General features: G+C 38.0%; 1 protein-coding gene across 1 annotated transcript in view; it reads left to right on the top strand.

The window, feature by feature from the left end:
• PNUTS (Phosphatase 1 nuclear targeting subunit) overlaps positions 1-22,145 on the top strand; it is a 33,823-nt gene extending 11,678 nt beyond the window's left edge. The window contains exon 6 of the mRNA XM_067768634.1: positions 19,310-22,145. Coding sequence (XP_067624735.1) covers positions 19,310-21,195 — 1,886 coding nt within the window. The 3' untranslated portion in view covers positions 21,196-22,145. The remainder of the gene's footprint in view (positions 1-19,309) is intronic.
• Positions 22,146-22,723: the final 578 nt, after the last annotated feature.

Genomic DNA, 22,723 nt, shown 5'->3' with positions numbered 1-22,723 from the left:
AAGTGGCTTTTGGGCGTTTTTATAGTGTCGTCCTTTTAAAGTTTATGTGAACTATAAGCTATCACAAGGCCGTTTTTTCTTGATGTCCAGTTCTTTCGCCGATTTTCGGTAAAGTGGTTAACTGGCCGAAGAGAAAAGTATCTTGAGAAGTGGCAATGCGATCATTGTCGGTATTACTTAAAAGGCAATGCAATAGTGTTTCGTCAGTCACTTAGGTCGACTATCGTGAAGAGGATGTTTAAATGTGGCATAAAGACACAAAAAACGAAAGAATGTTTAATTTTCCAAATATCTGCAAAGCAAAACACAGAACCCTCAGTCAGTGTAGCAAAAGTCAAGTGAAACAAAGAGTGCGGACGCTCTGTACTTGCGATAAAACACTTGTACAGCTGATTGGAAGAGGAACTTCTCGCCAAAACTGGTGTATTGCTGATTAAATAAAAAGCGATTTTGTGCAGTGAAACCACAATCCACCTTATCACCAAAAGTGTGGTGCGAAAATATACTCAAGTTGTATTAGCTAAAACGTTTAAAGTGGTTGATCAAAAAAAAAAAAAATCACATCTTAAATGTGCAATATGATGGAAACTCTACTCTGTAAAAGAGTTTCCGTACCTAAATTAAAAAAAAACGTTTTTCTTTTGTCTGCGCTCATTATTTATTTCACGCGTTCACAACAGCTTTGCAACGGCGGTAATAAGGCTCGTTTAATATTCGCAAGCGGATGGTTAGTTGGCGCCACATGCCGTTTAACCAAATGGATGGACTGGATGTTAAGTATACATTTTATATTTTCTAATTTTTATAATTACATACATTTATATTTTTGCATACATCGCTTTTTCTTTAGCTAGTAAGCATATAAACAAAAAACATTTTAAATTAATATATAAAAAAATATTAGCAACAACCATTAATTAACTAAATTAAGTGGAAGAGTTGGTGAACAATAAACAATTCTTTACAATAAAATAAAAAGCAAATGATTTAAGCTATTGGTATATCGAAGTTTGGAAGCAGTCAAAGGCTTTATTAGATAACGACTTGTTTACACAATACAATAATGTGTAAAAATCGATTACAAAAAAGAAAAAAAAAAAAATAGATGAATCATCTCAACTTCTCCGGCGTGACACAGGGTTGTAACGCTATTCATAAAAATGAAACTTCTTTACTAATTTTTAAGTCCTATCAAGGCACAATTGATTAGAATATAGTACACCAACACTTCATAACATTCATCTCACAATTGGCGTTACAATCCCCTCCCCCTTGCTTTAAGTGCGCGCTATGATTTCTCAAATAGGACCGATTCAGATAAAAACTCAATTTATCTCTGAAATGAACTTGTGCATAGAATCTGGAAATAAGCCATACTGCGCGTACCGCAATATCGAGCTCGCCCAAGGTTAATGTCCTCACTTGAGCAACTAGGAGGCGAAGCATGGTTTTTTCTTTCTTAAGATGACTTGTGGCTTTATACAGACCCAACGAGTGGGGTGGGGGAATGGGGGATTCCCCCGGGGCCAAGGGTTTCTGAGGAGGCCCGCGATTAACATGTACTAAGAAATTTTTTTAATTCAGGAGGGTCTTTAGTTGATCCATGCGCAAATTTTAAGCCGAATTTCAAAAGCAACGGATATTGATAATGATTTTTTGCCGGCGCCTTCGAACAGTCAGGTGACAATAAAAACAGCAAACAAAAATGATGACTGAGACTTCATTAAATCAAATTAATCAAATGTATTAGTGGGTTTTTTTCTAGGGGTCCCGTAAATTGTTTAGTCCCGGGCCCGCATTTTCTCTATACGGCCCTGGCTTTATAGCTCATTCGGATATTATTTCAATCTCCAGATGTTTATCAGTTCGTGGCTTCTAATTGAACGCGTTTAGGTTGAGGCTACCTTACCCTTCACTAACTGGTGTCGCACATTACTTTTCCATTAAGTTAGACCATCATGTGCCAAATGCTTACTTCCTATATCTAACAGCCATTTTAATAAGTATTTTATACTTGTACCCGAACAAAAGTCTTCTCAATTCTTTGTCCAAAACAGGGAAAAGCGAGAGCTTACACAGCTTACAAGCAGGTCCTCAGCGAACTCCACAAACAGGCGTCGGACCTTTATGCCAGGAATTGCCCGATGAATCCAGTACTCAAAGAAGAGTACCCAAAACTAGTAGAAGAGGAACGCATACTGCCCAGGGAAACGCGAGTCACTCTAGCTCAACTTCGATCTGGATACTGTAACAGGTTAAAATCTTCCCTATCCAGAATTAACCCCTACATACAAAATGTATGCCCCGCTTGCAATGTGTCCCCACATGACACCAACCATCTCTTTAATTGTAATGTGGAACCAGCGCCTCTAACACCCCTCTCATTATGGTCCACCCCTATTGAAACTGCAAGTTTCCTTGGACTCTCGTTAGAGGATATTGATGACAATTTGTAATCGGTCGCACCTATTGGATGGGGCGAAGCACTGCTACAACAACATTAACAACAAGCTTACACAGCTGAATTAAAAAATTTCTGATTGCAAGACAATCGTAGGATCCTCTCGTTTGATAGGAGGCAACTTGTGAATGCATCTTAAGTGACAACAGGTAGATAAGGGAACTTAAAATGGGTGCAGCATCCTTTAAGCGGCTATAACTGGCTTAGCGGACAAAACTATTTAAAACTCAAAAAACGTAAGAACACATAGAGCTTCTCAAGACCAAAATTATGACATACCAATTTTCCAACTCTGCTGCCAAATAACCAAATAATATGTTCTCGAAAAAGAAAAACTCCTAAATATTTATCTCGGCGAAATCTACTTATCTACCAGACTTCAAGCAAGTTCAGTAAATAAGGTTTTACGGAATACCTCAGTCGCTGGTCCACTTCCTGTAAAACAAAAGCCCGGTGAAAGCCAGGCCTAACCTAGACAAAATGTCATGTATGTACTAAATTTAAAACAAATATTAACCTAGACAGAAATGTATAAAGCAAATCGTTCAATAAATAGGATTATTTTTGAATAGGCCGGACCCTGGTCCACTTCTAGGAACAACTTATTTTTTTCTAAAAATTAACCTATGCAATATCTATAACCCAAATTTCAACACCATCCCTGAATTAAAATTTTAGGAATAGGTCAACTTACCGGAACACATTTATTTTCAAGCATTAACCCAGGCGAAAAGCTATGCACACCAAACTTCTGGAAAATCGCTGCAATAATTAGGAGCTTTGGGAATAGGCTGGTCCCTGAACCAATCCCCAATCCCCCCAATCTAAATATTTACTTAGGCAAAAAGCTACTGATGTACAAAATTTCAATCAAATTCCTCGATAAATACTGTTTTTATACTCAGCTGAGCAGAGCTCACAGAGTATATTAACTTTGTTCGCATAACGGTAATCCGTAACGGCATAAACTAATCGAGATAGATATAGACTTCTGTATATCAAAATGATCTGGGCGAAAAAAGAAATTTATTTAGCCATGTCCGTCCGTCCGTCCGTAAACACGACAACTTGGGTAAATTTTGAGGTATCTTGATGAAATTTGGTATGTAGGTTCCTGGGCACTCATCTCAAATCGCTATTTAAAGTTAACGAAATCGGACTATAACCACGCCCACTTTCGATATCGAAAATTTCGAAAAACCTAAAAAGTGCGATTATTCATTACCAAAGACGGATATAGCGATGAAACTTGGGAGGTGGATTGACCTTATGACGTAGAATAGAAAATTAGTAAAATTTTGGACAATGGGCATGGCCCGCCCACTTTTGAAAGAAGGTAATTTGAAAGTTTTGCAAGCCGTAATTTGGCAGTCGTTGAAGATATCATGATGAAATTTGGCAGGAACGTTACTCCTATTACTATTTGTATGTTTAATAAAAATTAGCAAAATCGGAGAACGACCACGCCCACTTTAAAAAAAAAAATTTTTTTTAAGTCAAATTTTAACAAAAAATTTAATATCTACAGTATATAAGTAAATTATGTCAACATTCAACTCCAGTAATGATATGGTGCAACAATATGCAATAATAAAAGAAATTTTCAAAATGGGCGTGGCTCCGCCCTTTTTCATTTAATTTGTCTAGGATACTTTTAATGCCATAAGTCGAACAAAAATTAACCAATCCTTGTGAAATTTGGAAGGGGCATAGATTTTATGACGATAACTGAAAATTGGCGAAATCGTTTGAAGCCACGCCCAGTTTTTACACACAGACGACCGTCTGTCCTTCCGCTCTGCCGTTAACACGATAACTTGAGCAAAAATCGATATATCTTTACTAAACTTAGTCCACGTACTTATCTGAACTCACTTTATCTTGGTAATCCGACTATGACCACGCCCACTTTTTCGATATCGAAAATTTCGAATCAAAAGCCCTTAGGAATACTGAAGGAAGGAAGGAATACTGTTCGTGCTATTACATATATGTATGTATAAATAAATTAGCGGTACCCCACAGATGATGTTCTGGGTCACCCTGGTCCACATTTTGGTCGATATCTCGAAAAGGCGTCCACCTATAGAACTAAGGCCCACTACCTTTTAAAATACTCATTAACACTTTTCATTTGATTCCCATATTGTACAAACACATTCTAGAGTCACCCCTGATCCACCTTTATGGCGATATCCCGAAATGGCGTCCACCTATAGAACTATGGCATACTCCCTTTTAAAATACTCTTTAATACCTTCCATTTGATACCCATGACATACAAACACATTCCAGGGTTACCCTAGGTTCATTTTCCTACATGGTGATTTTCCCTTATTTTGTCTCCAAAGCTCTCAGCTGAGTATGTAATGTTCATTTACACCCGAACTTAGCCTTCCTTACTTGTTTGGAATAGGTTCGTCCTTGGGTCCTTGTTAGTTACTCGACTTGAAAGAAGTTTCATTGCGATTTGAGAAAAAATGTATGTGATTTGATAACTTTCGAAATGCATTTCCTTTCCAATCTGATTACAGAATAAAGCCCCTGGTCCACTCCCGGCACAAATTTTTGTTTTAAATAATACCCTAGGCGAGCAAATCGTTCAACAAATTGGTTTTTTAAATAGATCGGTCCCGGATCCACTTCTCGCAACAAATTTGTTTGTAAATATTAACCTAAGTAAAAATCTATGCACCAAGCTTTTAATAAATCGTACAATAGGATTTTTTTTTTTGGAAAAGGTCGATAACTGCTTTACTTCCAGGAACAATGTTTTCTTCTAAATATTAACCATGGCAAAAGCCTTTCTATAAACCAAAAATCAAGCCAATAGCTGAATAAATACAATTTTTTAGAGTAGGTCCGTCCCTGGTTAACTTTTTGGAACACATTATTTTTACATATTAACCTAGACAAAAAGCTATTCATGCACCAAGTTTCAAGCAGAACGCTTAGTAAATGGTAAATAAGATTTTCAGGAATACGTCCGTCCCCCGTAAACTTAAGCCATGCAAAAAAGCTATCTGTGCATCAAATTTCAAGCAAGTCGCTCAATTAATAAGACTGTTCGGAATAGGGCGTCCCTTGTTCACTTCCCCGAACAAATTTTTTTCCAAATATGAACGTAGGAAAAAAGCTATCCCTGCGAATAACCACTCGAAGATTTTTCGGAAGAGGTCCGTTCAGCGTCCACTGAACATATTTTTTTTTTAATTTTAGGCAAATAGGTACCAAGTTTCAAACAAATCGCCCAATAAAAAACTTTTCTGGAAAAATTTGGTCCATGGTCCACTTCAAAAAAATACGATTATTCGGAGTTGGTACAATTGCCCACTTCTCGTAATGGAGTGATAAAAGCTATGCCTGTCACCTTCGTCGGATAAATGTTTCACATTGTTTTGCAAATAACTTACAGAGATTGCGCTTATTTTAAGGCTTCCAGACATCACTCATTCATATCCTAAGTAAAATCTTTTCACTTTTATTGGTTTCCGAAAACCTCCATATTCCAGCGCCATCTATCGACTACAAACTATGTTTCACCCAAGTTTCATAGCGAATGTCAATTAAACTTCCACTTTGAAGCCTTCAAGGAAGCTTAGGTTAGGTTAGGTTGCGAGGGCTGAGCTGGACACTATGGTAACAGCTCACTACTTAGGCCGCCAATGGGCCCATTGTAATACCCTATACGGTCTCAAAGGGTAGGGGTCCTACCCTGCCAAAAGCGGATCAAACCACTTCGTGGAATTTATATATTTTGCTAGAGCCTTGACTTCACAGCTAGAGACCTCAGCAAGGTCATGTAGAAAAGGTTTACCAAGGATGGCCAACCTACGCCTACTAAGCGCTGGACAATGACAGAGAAGGTGCTGGACACTATCCTCTTCTGTACAATAGCCGAAGGTCGCTACCCCTATTCTAGCACCATGCGTGCCTATTAAACAATGCCCTGTTAGAACCCTTACCAAGGACGACAGAACTGATTTGTTTAAAATCAGAAGCGCTCTTGTGCGCCCCGAGAAAGCTCAGGGCGATAAAGTAATTCAATTAATTAACTTGTAATAAAAACCTCCAAATATTCAGCCTTGGTCAGCATTTTTCTCTCGATATTCATATTTTAATTAATATTGGACATTCATTACAAGTTTCGGGATACCACACGGTTCGATATTACTTCATTTGATTTTGAACTGTTTTTAGTTAGTTTTCTACTGTCGAGTGGTTAGGTTAGGTTGAACTGGCTGGTCCGTAAGGAATATATAAACTGAATGAGTCCATAGTGTTAGCAGAAATTCGCTCAACGACCAAACTGAGAAACCCTATTAGAAAGCAGGACCACGTTATAAAATATATCTGTCCTATTGGCAAATACTAGAAGCTTTCTAGAACGTATACTACTTGCTGCTTTTAGATCTGATAGCTGTGCCATTTCTTATAGCTAGAGTCTTTGCCTTTTAAGCGCAGGTCACAGGCAGAGGACGTGCTGGATCGTTTCCTTTTTGCAATTTTTTGCTTTTGAAAACGCCTTATCTCAACAACGCCCTATAGCAGTCTTTGCTTCAAGAACGTTCTATTTCGAAGTCGGTTGAAGAATGCCCCATCTTAGAATATGTTTCAAAAAACGCCCATATACATAATAAGCTCAAATGGGGCGTTTTTGAGGGAGAATCTGATTTTCTTTTCATTTTGAGATATGGTGTTTTTGCCAGCCAAGATAATGTGACACATCACTCGGTCGTCGCTTTGTTCTTTTCTCAAATACACTGGCCCTGTTCTGAATTTCGTCTTTTTTGGCCTTTGGAACCATTGCCCCCTTCCCTCGTTAAGGAACGTGTGTTTCTGGATTGATGTCGACCGTTCACTCAATGGAGTTTTTTTTTTTTTGGAACGGACCGCCAGTTCAGGGATACGGAAATGCTTTCTAAAGTTTCGGTTTTTGGCCGGCTTCTATCAAGCTTTTTCAAATCTCGTTCCCTTTTAGAAAATTAGTATTTTTGGTATCTTTTATTTATAGAATTTTCCTTATCATTTCTCATTTGAAATACCCTTTAGTAAATCCTTTTTTGGAGCGAACTATGACGTTAAAGGAAACCTTTTTAGGGAAAAATTTGCAGCTAATTAAAATAAAACCCCAAATTTTTTTAGGTCAAGGACAATTTTTTAAGTATTTATTAACTCCTTTTCTGGGTGCTACTTTAATTTTTATGTGAAATTGTCGTGAGCTACTTGTTTTATGCCGACTATGAATGGCTCTGAAAGCCAATTGAATCTTTACTGCTTTTCATAGCTGAGGCACTCTCTGAAGTGTTTACCAAACAACTCCCCATCTACAAGTACGTGTGAAGTATTTTGATGTTCTCTCTATTGGGACTTTTATATAGGTCCTCCATAGCAGGTCGGCCGCCGCATACGAAGATGGCTAAAGCCACCCGTGCATAGTTTAGTTAAAGCTTCCAGACTTGGCAGGCATCCTGCTGAACTTTGGTTTATCTCCAACATTTTAAAAGAATTTTGGTTCATCTTTTCTGCGTTGACTGTTAACCCGATGCCAGATTTTAAAGCATGCATATTCCCAACCGCCTGATCCGTTTGAGAGGTAATTATTGATAGAAATTAGCCGCTTATGATGACTGAAACGTCTGGTACCGTGGCCAAACGCCTGAGCAGTTGGTTGATGACCAGACTCCACACCATGCACTACTGGCTAAGCTGCAGAAAGATTTGTTACCAATGGGGTCTAAAGGTCACGATATCAGTAAACAGAACGCCACAGGGCTGGATATTATTGCATCATAAATGCGTTTTTCTTGAATAGATCAGTCGCTAGTCCACTCCCCGGACTCTTAAGCAAAACGTTCAGAAAATAAAATTTTCGGAATAGCTCGGTTCCAGGCCCATTTTCCGGAAAAAATGTTTCTCAAATATTAACCTAGGTAAAAAACTGCGAGTTTTTTGTAGAATCGGTCGCGTCCTTGTCCATTTATTAGATAAAATATTTTGACCTATGCAAAAATCTATGTACCAAATTTAAAAGAACTCGCGCATCCTTGACCCACTTTCCGGAATAACGTGAAAAAATATGCCTATAACGACATCGGGTAAAAATATAGTTAGCTTGAGGCACAAAGGCCCTAACCAACAGATTTTTCGAAACTGTACTTAAGACAGATTTAGGTGTGATATATTAAAATCCTCCCCCTGTTAAAATTTTATAAAGTTAGAACCATTAAAAACGGAGTTATGTCAGTTTTAAAAAGCCATTTCTGTGTGAATGAAAAAATAAAATTTTATTTGTTTCTCCTGTAAATTTGTTGGTTAAGGCTTTTGTAAATTAAGCTAACGTTATGTAGCTAGAAACATGTTTACGCTATTTCGTTTTAACCATTCGAAGATACAGGCGGGCGGGCAACACACAGAGATTTACGTTTATATGTATTGTAACGAATTTAGGGGAATTCCACTTATTACAAACCTGCTAACGTTCGAATCGCTAAACTGTTGAATAAATAACTCCAATATTCAATAATGCAAATGTCTTTATTAGACTACTTTGAAAGTACTTCGCAATAACACTTATACTTCACAACCAATAGCGTGCTTAAATCAAAACATCCCTGATTACTCAGCTTGCGCTGCTTTTATACTCTCAGTTTTCTCGTTTATCCATTTCTCCTAAGGTTTAGTCATTTCGCGAAACTGTATTCTAGAACAATTGTATCTCTTACTTGGTTATTAGCTTTATACATGCATATTTGTAGTTTATAGCCTCTCGCATAGGCATATGCGTGTGTATATGTGAGTACTACTTCGGCTGATGATTACATGTGTTTATGAGTATTTCTCCGTTGCTTTGTATGTATGTGTGTAGATGATGATTTGATTTGTTTACGTACATACTGCTTAGTATCGGCTTAGTGATGGTAGTATCGCTTAGTGATACTAATATTCGTCACAGTATATATAGAAGAAGACAGATTCGGCTCAAAGTTTTTTTTATCTCAAGGCGAACATCCCTAAGTTAAGTTTTGTTAAGGGGGGGGGGGGGGAGGGTTTTGGCTAATATCTTTAGTTTTTTATAAGAGAGCCCTAATAGTAATACATTGTTTGGTTGGGGTTTTGGGTTAAGGCCAGTTTTTCCATACCTTTCATCGCGTAACTTTTTCCATGGATGGGCAAACTAATAGGAAAATGTGCTTTTTGGAAAAACGGTATCACCGGTGGGCAAATTGATACCTTCTAATAGCGTTGGTTACCGCGCTGAACAACATTCGTTAGTTGCTAAGTATGTCCAATTTGCAATGCTCCGACTTGAAAGTTTATTACTGTGTTTTTAATCTTAAATCAAGCACCCCCCTAAGAAATTAGAGTTTAAAGTCTGAAGGCAAAATCAGTGGCTGCATTGCAGTTATTCCCTGTAAAAAATGCATGTTAATTTACTCACAATGTTTGTTTTTGTAAACCGCATTTTTTACGTATGTATGCACTTAATTTCTGCTGCAATTTTTTTTTTTTTTTTTTTTCAAGTTCATGAGGGTGAGCCACGTTTAACTTTGCATTTATTTGAGGTTAAATACATATACACATAGTATGTAGATTTATGCTTTGACTTCAGCCAAGCTTCGATGAACTACAGCGTGTTTTAATTTATTATGTATGCAAGAGGTTAAATCGTTCAACTTGCAAAGAGTGCGCACAATGGATATCAACTGGAGTGAGAAAATGGCGACCACCCCCTTTATACCATGTCTCGTCGCAAATATACATATGTAGGGTTGATCATGTATCTCGAGAGTTGGTTTTTCTCGAGATTAATGATCATGCAACATAGGTTGATACATTTTTTAAACAAGTTTACCAGCTACCATGTTTTGGAGCTTTCAAGCATCCATACAATTTTGTTTGATTTAAATATTAGACAGGCGCTAGATCCTAACATATATCCCGTTTTTATTACAAATCTCCAGTCGGCGTAGGAGTACCTTCTGTTCGACTTGAAAATTTCCTTTTGGGTGGGTAGGCCTCTGCAATTATGCTTTAGAGATATTGCGAACATTCGCATGTGTTTAATGGTATCAGACGAATGTCTTGCGGTGGGGCTGCGAACCGATTAGCGACAAAACAGTAGGGGATTTTAGTTGGGCTATTTAAAAGAAAATAATTTAATACGTAGTTAAAACAAAAAAAATTTGAAAAATTTTAAACTTCTTTTTTGACCCTAAGGGGCAGATTTTATACAACGCCGTTACACTGCGTCGCAGTGGCTCACAGTACAATTCACCAGTATTTAATAAATCGCAAAGATACTCAGGATTTTCTGCCAATCACTGGAATGCGAAAATACACGAGAAAAAGTGAAATAATTTGCCCCGGGTTCAACTACTGGGATAGTAAAATCAAAATTTAGAAAAAAAGTTTTAGCAATTAGAAACAAAATTGGTCGCTCCTCAGAACTGATTAGCAAACACTCTTGAGTGTATTTCTGCCATGAAGAGCTTCTGTGTAAATTATCTGCCTTGCATCGACATAAAACATGTAGGTCCCGTCCCGCCAATTTCTAGGGAAAATTAAAAGGAGCACAACGCGTATTGGAATGGAGGCTCGCCATAAACCTGTTCGCAAATTACACCAAGTATTTATTTTTATAACTAAAGCTGTATCCGAGCTGCATTTTTTACTGCAGGGGTTCCTTTTTATGACAGCAACACATTCTTCGGCCAAGTTTGGGCAGCTGTGACAACGTGAAGCGTTCGTTGCATGAATAAGATAGATAATCGTTGAGGTTGCACTGCGACCACTAGTCTATTGTGCCTAAAATCTTCCCCGCACCTCATCCAAGCCGACTTCCTTGATGAAGCTTAGTAGTTCCATTGGCTTGAGGGTTTGAATGTGAGAGTGCTCTGGTCATGGCGAGCCCAAAAACAGCCCTACGTCAAGAGATTGCGTCGCATTCCATGAGGATATGTGCTGCTGTTTCCGCTGACCGATCACAGAATAGAATGGTGTCATTTGATTGTATACCCAATTTCTGCAAATGGCTGTGTCTACAATGTCGTTGAATGAAAAGTTGACAATCTATTGATCATCAATAGCAAATCAAAACGCAAAATAAAAATTTTCACTGCGCTATTGCCCTCCTCTGTTATTATTTAACGACTCGAACACACCCTGAACTTCCAACAGTTTTTCTCGAATTGATTCGCATTGCCCTCTGCTCCCGTATCGTGTCATACGATCACGTGTCGAAAACCGATTTCACTCAAACGATATATATGAATCGGTCAAAATATTCCTAAAAATGATAATACATATGCAATGAGTCTAATAAGTACTTGTAGCCACTACTTCACTTATTACATCATCCCAATCACCATTTCAGTGCTATTGAGATTTAAAAACTTGAATTTGATAACGGATCGTATAACACGATACGGGACCTGACTCTCGTCGCATGATCATGATATCTATTCTCGGTAGCATTCAAACTATTTACTCTTACCGTAATCGAACTATTTATAATATATGTGGTCACATTCGAACTAATTTTAGACTAGTACATTTTAAACCGAAATTTGACAAATTACAACTCATAGGGCATTTCCATGTTAAAAATACCAGACCTTTACAATTACTTTCGCATTGCGATATAGCACTAAGAAAATGTCCATGTATACAGGACAGAATTCAAGAAGAAATTCTTATGGCGAAAAAGCATTACAATTTTAGAAAAAAAAAATGGGTTTTGAGTGAACGTTACGTTAGGGTTCAGTTACTACAGGGCCGAATTAACACTCAACGGAGCCCAGGCAACCATCAATTTGGGGCCCTTTTTTCACATCCGTTCCCTTTTCCTTCTACATTTTAAACATGTCCTTTTCTACATTTAAGAAATCCGAAGAGCTATTTCTGTGGTAGGAAATACATCGGCTAATTGATCTTCCATTAGAATCTTATACAAATGACTATGAGTTTTTTGTGCATCAGTGTATCTGGAGTTCACGTAACTTTGGAATTGTTTCATTTCAATGAAAAATTCTTCCAATTCTCTAGAATAAAAAATAACTAAGTTATTTATAGCTTCGTGGAGATCTCCACCACTTAGAGAAAAGTCGATGAGAAATGCAAAGCTCTCTGAAACTTCCATATACTTTCACTTTGAAGATTGTCGATGATTTCGAGGAAACCTTTTGTCCTAAAATCATCGCGAGGCGAAAATTCTACTTCTGGAGCATTTCCGTCATTAGGTTGTTTTTTTTCTACGACGAGTACGTTTTACGATTTCTGTATAACCTACACCAGGTAATAATTGTTTTGTTTTTTCCTCGAAATCATTGAACTTCGGAATGAAACTAAAATCTCCTAACGATCCGTACAAAAAAGCACACGTTTTCAAATCTGCTTTTTCACTTTGCAATGACTTACTCGCTGAACGCATAGCAGTCAAAATAGAGTTGAAGGCTTCTACACCTTCTGTTCCAAAAATAACCGCAATTTTCCAAAATAAAAACAACCAGTGTACATTTTGAGATAATTCTTTTTTATTATTCAATATACTCTCCTTTTACTTCAATACACTTCTTTGCACGCTAATACAATTTGTCAAATGAGTCGCAAATGTCCTTTTTAGGAACCTTGTCTAATTCATCGGTCGTCGCCTTTTGAATACGGTCAATTGATTAAAAAATATTTTCAGTTCTGATTATATTTTTCTTTCACTCTCTAGCATTTTATGTTTGTAAGAAAATTTTAGAAGTCTTTTGATTTTTCGAGGGCCCCAGGCAACTGCCTATTCTGCCTACTTGTTAATTCGGCCCTGGTTACTTACATGAAAAAAGATAGATTGAGATGCATACCATACGAGAGCTACTTTACAATTAGTTGCTTTGAATGCAGGGTAATGCCAATCCAAATCAATATGTAAAAGTTCTTTGCCGAAAAAACGAAATTTATACACAAGTTTCTATGTTTGAATAACTTTTTTCCGATGCGAAATCTTTAAAACATTCTAGTCGCTTTTTAGAAAAACTTTTTCTTCGCTGCTTTCAGAGTTGTTTTTTTTTTTTACATAAAATATTAATTCTGTTTTTTGGTATTTATCACACTTCAAGCTTTTTGGCCTGAAAAAGAAATTGAAATTGGTTATTTGGGTTTCTATTAATTGCAACGTTCAAAAATTCACAAAAATCCGAGACAATAACTTCCTTTGGTAATGAGTTAATTGTCCAATAGCCAACGCAAAATTTTTCGGAACATAAACGTAGTTACAGAAAATGTAAGCATCGGGCGTCTTCTCTTATGGTTTCTTAAAAATACTACGAATCATCGGATTTCTGAAATGCCACATTCGCAACATCTCTAAGTATGTGCATATGTACAAAAGTGCATATAACGATTAAGATAGTCAAAAAAGTTGGAAATGAGGTGCCCGTGTTTGACGACTTACATACCTTATGAGGGGTACAAAAAATAGGGAAAATAAATTTTCGATACCCTGTAAATGCAGCAAATTAGTGCTTTTCTCAATGTTTTCTGTATCTAATTTTTATACTCAGCGTGCTTTGCACACAGAGTAATTAACTTTGATTGGATAACGGTTGGTTGTACAAGTATAAAGGAATCGAGATAGATATAGACTTCCATATATCAAAATCATCAGTATCGAAAAAAAAAATTGATTGAGCCATGTCCGTCCGTCCGTCCGTCTGTCTGTTAACACGATAACTTGAGTAAATATTGAGATATCTTCACCAAATTTGGTACACGAGCTTATCTGGACCCATAATAGATTGGTATTGAAAATGAGCGAAATCGAATGATAACCACGCCCAATTTTTATATATATAACATTTTGGAAAACACAAAAACCCTGATTATTTAGTAAATAATACACCTAGAATGTTGAAATTTGACATGTGGACTGATATTGAGACTCATGATAAAAATTTGAAAAAAATTTTGAAAACGGGCGTGGCACCGCCCACTTGTGATGAAATCAATTTTGCAGATATTAATCATAAATCAAAAATCGTTAAACCTATCGTAACAAAATTCGGCAGAGAGGTTGCCTTTACTATAGGGAAATGAAGAAAAATTTTATATAAAAGATTTTTAAAAGGGTCGTGGACGAATAAAATAAGCTATATCTTTGCAAAAAAGAGCTTTATATCAATGTTATTACATTTCCCAAGTGGATTTATAATAATAAATAGGAAAAACTTCGAATTTTAAAAAATGGGCGTGGGACCGCCCCTTTTATGACTAAGCAATTTTCTATGTTTCGGGAGCCATAACTCGAAGAAAAATTAACGGATCGTAATGAAATTATGTACACATATTTTCCTTATAGCAGAAAAAATTTCTAGTAAAAATGGACGGGATCGGTTAAAGACCACGGCAACTTTTATATAAAAGATTTTTGAAAGGGCCGTAGACTAGAATAATAAGCTATAGCTTAGCAAAAAATAGTTTTGAATCAATGATATTTCAGTTATCAAGTTTTATTGTAAGAGTTAATGTGTAGACATTTTTTTTTACGGGCGGTGCCACGTGTTATGTAGAAAAGTAATTTATCTGAAATGAAATGTGCAATTGAAGTACACGCTGAGTATATAATGTTCGGTTACACTTGTTGATTTTCACTTTTGCACTGAAAAATACTGAAGCTAGTAAGTTAGATATTTAGGCATTTACATACGAATAATATGTGGTACGTTTTTCGGAAAACGTCGATAGTAGCCGACGTAGCCACATTGGTTATAGACTTCTTCAGCCGAATTGTGCACTGAGTGAATACTTTTACAACAATTGTATCACTCACTTAAAGCAATGTTCAAATAGATAACTTATATTGAAAAAGCCAGTTTCGCTTGTTTTTACAGGGTGCTGAAAGAATTGGTTTGAATGTTTTAAATCTGCACGAAAAGCGTATTCGAACGCGGGGGGCAAATTGTCAACTTTTTAAGTGAAAAAATTGTGCGTGGATTTGAAGAGTGTTTTGCGACACCCTGTGAAATTCTCTTTTTTCGATTTTCACTTTTGCACTGTGAAAAATACTAAAATACTAAAAAGAAGGCTGCCACCGTAGTGTGATGGTAGCGTGCTCCGCCTACCACACCGAATGCCCTGGGTTCACACCCCTGGCAAAGCAACATCAAAATTTTAGAAATAAGGTTTTTCAATTAGAAGAAAATTTTTCTAAGCGGGGTCGCCCCTCGGCAGTGTTTGGCAAGCGCTCCGGGTGTATTTCTGCCATGAAAAGCTCTCAGTGAAAACTCATCTGCCTCGGAGTCAACATAAAACAAGTAGATTCCGTACCGCCAATTTGTAAGAAAAATTAAAAAGGAGCACGACGCAAATTGGAAGAGAAGCTCGACCTAAAATCTCTTCGGAGGTGAACGCGCCTTACATTTATTTATTATTTTTCTAGTAATTTACTTATACAGTTAATGATACACGAATGATATCTAAATCTATTCTTACTCTATTCGTCATGTTTGTTTGATTTATGGCTCGAAATACAGGGTGTCGGTTTTAGGGAAACGTTGATAAAACCTGAACTTGGTCGGGTATGTGCTTCGGGCGAGTTACGTAATAATAATATATTTACCACATTGATTGGTTATAAAGAAATAAATAATTTCACTGTTTTTACAGGGTGCTGCAAAAAATATTCCTTTCATTTTTTAAATCTCAGTGTGGAAGTAGTCGAACTCGGGCATTTTTTCAACTTATTTTAGTATTACGCTCTAATGTACACCCTTGCAGCGTAGATTACTCTTTCTTATTCATTACAGTTGCTCATAATGAAAAGGGAACAATCTTATTAACCAAACTTTTATCATGTGAAAAATCGGTGGCAAGCTTTTTAAAAATACAAATATATTCAGATAAAGTTCAGAGGCTTCTAACTCTGTAAGTAGGAGCTCCAAAGATAAGCAGTTACAACACTTAATTTATATGTGAGATTCAACCTTGTTAACTTCAAATACTCTGCTTTAATCAACTCCAGAGACATGCAGGATGAAAGTAATTCTGCAGACATGTCGTTTATACGTGAGGTACCTTTGCCCAATTTTCCAATCACCCATGTATTTGTAGATTTCTATGCCAAACTCAAACGATCTGCTCTAACTTCAGTGATCTGTGGCTAGAACTATGAAGGTTACCATGCACCTTGTTTAATGACCATTTTCCGCCAACAGCATTTACTCCAGAGCTGTTCAGCAATAAAAAGTAAAAAATATTTTGTGTATATTGGAACGGCTTTCCGTCGTTTCGTTTCGGCATGTGCCATCTTCTTTGGCATTTATCGTTCTCAATTGCGTAGAGTTAGATCATTTGACTACGCTGCTTATTCTACCTCATTACCTAATTGTCTTCCATACGCCTTCTTTTACACCGCCGCTGAAAACTGACATCCCAGTGCATCGCTTAGCAACTACTTCCCAACTTACTCCATCGCGTACAGTTCTACTATGGTCTCGGTTTGCCTAGTTTCCAACTATCTTATTTTTAACCGGTACAGCTACGAAAGCCTATTTCTAGACTTTTCCTAGAACTTTTATTTAATTTTACTGCAATGATAATACATTTACAGAAGAAGTTTCCATTATCGTATACTCTATTTTTCGTCACGGGAACGACCCATGCTTCTGTCCGGCAAAGGTGTGCCTTAGGTACGCTGCCTAAAACTATGAGTTATTAAGGTGCGCTCCCTAAAACTATGAGTTATTAAGTTATTCACCTTTGCAGATCATTGATTGTTGCGACTTTCATTCGTAACCTGATCGATTCTGATGTAAAATCTACTCGGCAAGTTTTGTGGGATTTACAACTCGGCCATTACAACAGTAGGTTTCTTGCATACCATACAGTAGGTTAAGGTTCATGTCTATGGCAAGTAACATAAGTAGAAGCCGTTGTAAAAACGGCGTCGACCCTCTGCGGCTCTTTGGCGGACTCTGACAAGTATTTTTCAAATCCAACAGCTTTATCAGATCTTATTCGAAGTGGGCATAAATAAAATGTAGATGTAACCAATGGTGTAGGTCAAGCCATCACTATTGGCGCTTTTCTGATTTTAACAATTGCGTAACAATTCACGCCTGTTATCTCAGTTTCTCTGGAGCACAAAGGGAGATCAAGTCTTCCACCGCCTGTTCCTGATGACCCTCCCCTTCTGGGCTTTCAAATGAGAGGTTCCGATAGGAATACTTTCTAAGCCAAAACACCCTCTTTCACCTCGATCATATCTGCATAAAGTTCCTACAGCTCTAATCATGAGCACCTTCAATAAACGCGATAAAAATACGGGCGGAGCTATACATCTTTTAAAGAACTTTTATTTTACCTTATTCTTCGGACACCCTCCGTTATTCTGAGCCATTCATCACGCAAAATTTACTATTTAATTGACTACTCTGTCCAAAGTACCACTTTTTGACGATACGTTCCCCGATTTCTTTCGAAGCTTTCATTGTTTTCGTGGTTAATGTTAGTTCCCAGATAAGCGAAGTCTTTCACAAGTTCGAATTTATATTCGTCGACAGTTACGTAGCTGCCAGATAATGCAGAGGAGTATTCTCCTAGTCCTTACTGAGGTGGTGATGATAATTTTTGGCCTATTTTGTCATGTCCTGGGATTGTGTTTCTGTTATAAAAATCTTTTCAGCAAAATCTCACCTACCTTAACACAGATGCCGTTCGGGGATAACACAAAACATATAGGTCCGTGAATTCGTAAGAAAATTTAAAAAAATAGCGCTGCAAAAAGTATTACTATTATACAGTAACAACCCTTGTTCGGGTAAACGGCGAGACATTTCTGCCCCTATAACCGGCTGTCGCTCACGCCATGGTGTGGTGGTAGCGCGCTCCGCCTACCACATCGAAGGTCCTAGGTTCGAGTCTCAATTTAAAAAATTTTTTTAAATGAGAAGTTTCCAAGTGAAGTCGCCCCTTGGCCGTGGCTTGGCAAACAATAGGAGTGTATTTCTGCCATGGAAAAGCTTCTCAGCGAAAATGCAGCTGCATTTCGGAGTCGGCATAAAACATGTAGGTCCTGTCCCCCCAATTTGTAGAAAAAATTAAAAAGGACCACGTCGCAAACTGGAAGAGAAGCTCAGCCTAAATTTCCTCGGAGGTAAATCGCGTCAAGTATTGTTTTTTTACCGGCTGTCATGGGTATGCTTCCTCCAACTTTCAAGAAGATACAGTCTCTCGTATCAGTTGCACAGTAAGTCTCCTACTAATTCAAGAAGAAAGTCGGAGAATCGAATGTGTAGGTGCCACCGTGCATTAGGTAGCCTGCTTGACTCAAATGCTAGACGTCCGGTAGATGTTCCTTGGACTTTTGATAGATATTAAGTCCAAGAAAGGATTTTACCTATCTGGCATGATTAGATGTGAAGAGGTAAAGTAGCCCAGAACAAAAGGGAGTACGTGGCAGTTCGAAGACGGAATTTCTGGGTGCTGGAACGATTTTATTCAATTCGGCCAAAATCTGTAGAGCCTGCATCACTATCTTGAATGTTAAGGGGAGGTTTTTTAGCAGCACATAAATAGTGGTCGGCCTAAAGCCGATCAGACCCAAGCTCACTACAAAATAAAAAAGCAATTCTTCTACGTATCGTTATTTTAAATATTATTAAACATTCTACAGTAATATAATTTAATTTTGCAGCTACCAGGAAGTAAAAACCAGTTTTACACAAAGACCTCCAAAGCAAAAACTAGCAACCAAAGCTCCGACCGCGAATATTGAAACACATGCCTAAATTGTTTTAATAATTGATGACAATTAAATATAAACAACTAACTTACATCTCCTTTCTCCCAATTCTTTTATTTCAGTTCAAACACTCGTCGAGACAAATCTCTTCTCTGATGCTCTCTCGGCGGCGACAGGACCAAAAAAAGTAACAAAACGTAAACGCTCCATTACACAATCACCTGTACAAAACAAAGACGGTGAACCAGGAACACCCACCAGTCCCGACACTCAAAAGGTGACTCCTTTGAAATTTTATCAAGACACATTGGATGAACATTCGAAGGGAGAAAACAAATCCGATAAGGAGAATGATAGCAAAGAGCATAACAAGTCAGAAGATTCAGATGGAGCCGATAAAGGCGGAAATAGCACTGATGATGACGACGATATTCCATTGAAGAAGGTTAAAGAAGATATTGAACAAAAGGTGTTGCGTGAGCAAAAGGCGGCAGATGAAAGTGCCAATAAAACCAATAGTGGTGCCGGCACTGATACGGACACTGGCACCAATGCTGATTCTACTGACACCAGCAACACAACTACTAACGTCGTCGGCGGCTCAGTCGATATCACCGGCAGTAGTGATGCGGAGGAAGATGCCAATGCCAATTCAATTAAAGTGCCCGAAGGAGATGAAGTACCTAAACCACCCGGACCTGGTTGTGGTCCGAACGGACCACCAGGTGTACTAATGCTACATAGACGTAAAGGTCCAAAAAAGAAGTTAACGTGGCGCGCACAGGAGCACCTCGAGCAAATACGCTACTTTGAGTTGGACGAAAATGAGCGCGTAAATGTAACAAAGCCTCAATCTTTTATGGATATGAAGAATTTGGAACGCTATAGTGAACGCGATGCCATTAATATTGCGCGACGCGGTTTCACACATGAGGATAATATGCGTCCGCAAACTGAATGGCGTCTACCGCTTATCGAAGTCGATGGTGTACCACCGCATCCAAATGGTAATCAATCGAAACAACGTAAAGTGCAAGCCGAGCGTGAACAAACAACATTGCGTGCACTATACTTCACACACAGCATGATACCTGATTCGCCCGCGGAAGCTGAATTGGAACCACATTTCTCCTACGACATACCAGTCATACCACTTGAAGATATAACTGGCAATCCAGATGCGGTAAGCGATTATACAAACATGCCATGGCCCGAGCCGAAAAGTTCACCCAAATACGCGGAAAGTAATCTCTCCAATACCGGTCTTGCTGCTGGTGGCAAAATGACAAATTCACAAGTAAATTCTTCAACTGCAAACAATGTGAATCCATATCCCGGATTTATGCCACAATATGCCGGAACTGCCACGAATAATATGCTGGCAGCGCAAATGCAAATGCCACGTCCAGTACCAGCAGTAGGAGCAGCAGCGGCTGCAGCAGCTGCTGTTGGCGGAGGACAACTGCCACCAGTTTGGCAGGGCGGCAACATCAATGGTGCTTTAGCAATGGGTGCAATGACTGCAAACGCAGTAGCACAACAAAACTTATTAGGTCCATTCGGTCCACCGGCATGTAATGCGCCACCATGGCAGCTGCATTCAGGCGGCCCACAATATGGGCCAGGGCCTGGTGCTTTCAATAATGGACCCAGCTTTGGGCCAATGGGCATGATGGGGCCGCGTGTTATGCCACCAAATATGACATCGGCAAATGCCTTTGAACGCAATAATATGAGACATCACAATAGTAACAGCAATAGCAATCAAAGTCGAAACAACAATGGAGGGAATTGGCGTACAGGCTCCAGTTTTCAAGATAACAACAGTAGTAGTGGTGGTGGTGGTGGCGGCAACTGGCGCTCAGGCGGCGGTGGAGGGCACAGTCGTAACGGAGGTGGCAGCAGAGACAGAGATTTAAACAGCGGCTTATGTAAAGCTTTTATGCGCGGTCACTGTCGTCTAGGCAAATCCTGCAAATATATACATCCAAAAAGCAAACGCATATAGGAATCGCCAGAATCTTCTGATGATGAAGATTCAGCAACGATCTCGCGTAAACACTGTGATAGCGGCAACAAGTCGAAATACAAACGTACTATCTAAGCGGTCATGAATGAAATCGTGAAATTGAAAAATAAATGGCTGCGTAACGATCTGAGATCGTGGTTACCTGATTGTTGCCCGTAAGCCAAGAAGTTCTTCACAGGCTGCTCTGCACGTCGCCGGCCGCTTGAAAAGAGACCAGCTTGTATTCTCACGGCATTGGTGTGCTGCTGGTGCATGACAAATATGGCAAGCCCATGTAATGTAAATGGAATTAATTATTTTCTAATTTCTATGAAATATTATTAATTTGGTTATTAGACGTACATACATATTTATAAAATATGTATATAAAATATTTTTTCACTTGCAAAAAAAAAATTGTATTATCGGTAAATCCAAATGAGTTATTCATAATCGTTAATTAAATATATAATACGTAAATAGCATAATCTTGAACCATGTACATACTATTTACATAGTAAACAGTTTAGTGAAATTTTGTACAAAAGTGCATGATCGATGCTCACTTAATGCAATCAAACACTCCTTTAAAATATGTACATATGTAGGTTGTTTCCTTACACCGACACCGCGTATTGTGTACATCCATAGAAACATATAGCGCACATTCAACGAACTTCTTGGTGCTGCTGTGTAATCTTATTTTCTTTTTATATATAATTTCTTATGCGTGCATTGTTTCACTTTCGCTGATTTTTTGCGTATATTTTTAATGTATAATTAATTAAGTTAATCTTAAGATTTTCACTAAAATATGCCTACATAGATTTATTGTAATCTGCTGACATAAAATGCATTTCAACAATTTCATATGTAAAAGAAAATAATTTGTATAAAATATAAAAGAAAAAACAAATACCTATATACAAGAATTTCTAAATTAAAATAAATGTTGTTTTATTAATTACTAGGGTGGATCAGCAAATAACAGAAATCAAATCGTAGCATATATGTATCGTTCACGATCAATACCATCTTTTTCGCTTCTTTTTTTCAGTTTGGAGTAAGCAGAACTTATGCTGCCTGCAACGGCACAAAAAATGCTGCTGGTAACCATAGCAACGGGTGGTCCTGTGCGTGTCGGGTGATTGTCCCTTGCTCGGCCACCACACAAGCAGAAAGCATCAAGCGCCATTTGTATTGAAAATTCGTAGCGTAAACCTGGAGGCATTGGTGCTTTATCGGTAACCGTATCGGTAACCTTATAACAGCTGATTCGACCAATCTTATGAGAATCAATGCAATCGATTATTGGTGCCGCTAAGGTCGTAACCGTATCGTAGCCAACCAATTGGGTTTTGGTTTACCGTCGTAACGATAAACAGCTGATTACGTTAGGGATACGGATACAGCGATACGACATACGGCACCAATGACTCCAGCTTAAAGACGTAACCATGCCATCGGATGACGATTTTTTATTGCTTGTAAATTTTGCGAGTTTTCATAAAAATTTTTGGAAATTTTT

Source organism: Eurosta solidaginis, chromosome 2 (genome assembly GCF_040869045.1).
Source record: "Eurosta solidaginis isolate ZX-2024a chromosome 2, ASM4086904v1, whole genome shotgun sequence".
NCBI classification, from domain to species: Eukaryota; Metazoa; Arthropoda; class Insecta; order Diptera; family Tephritidae; genus Eurosta; species Eurosta solidaginis.
The sequence above is the reverse complement of the archived record's forward strand: the minus strand, read 5'-3'. Positions and strand labels throughout refer to the sequence as shown.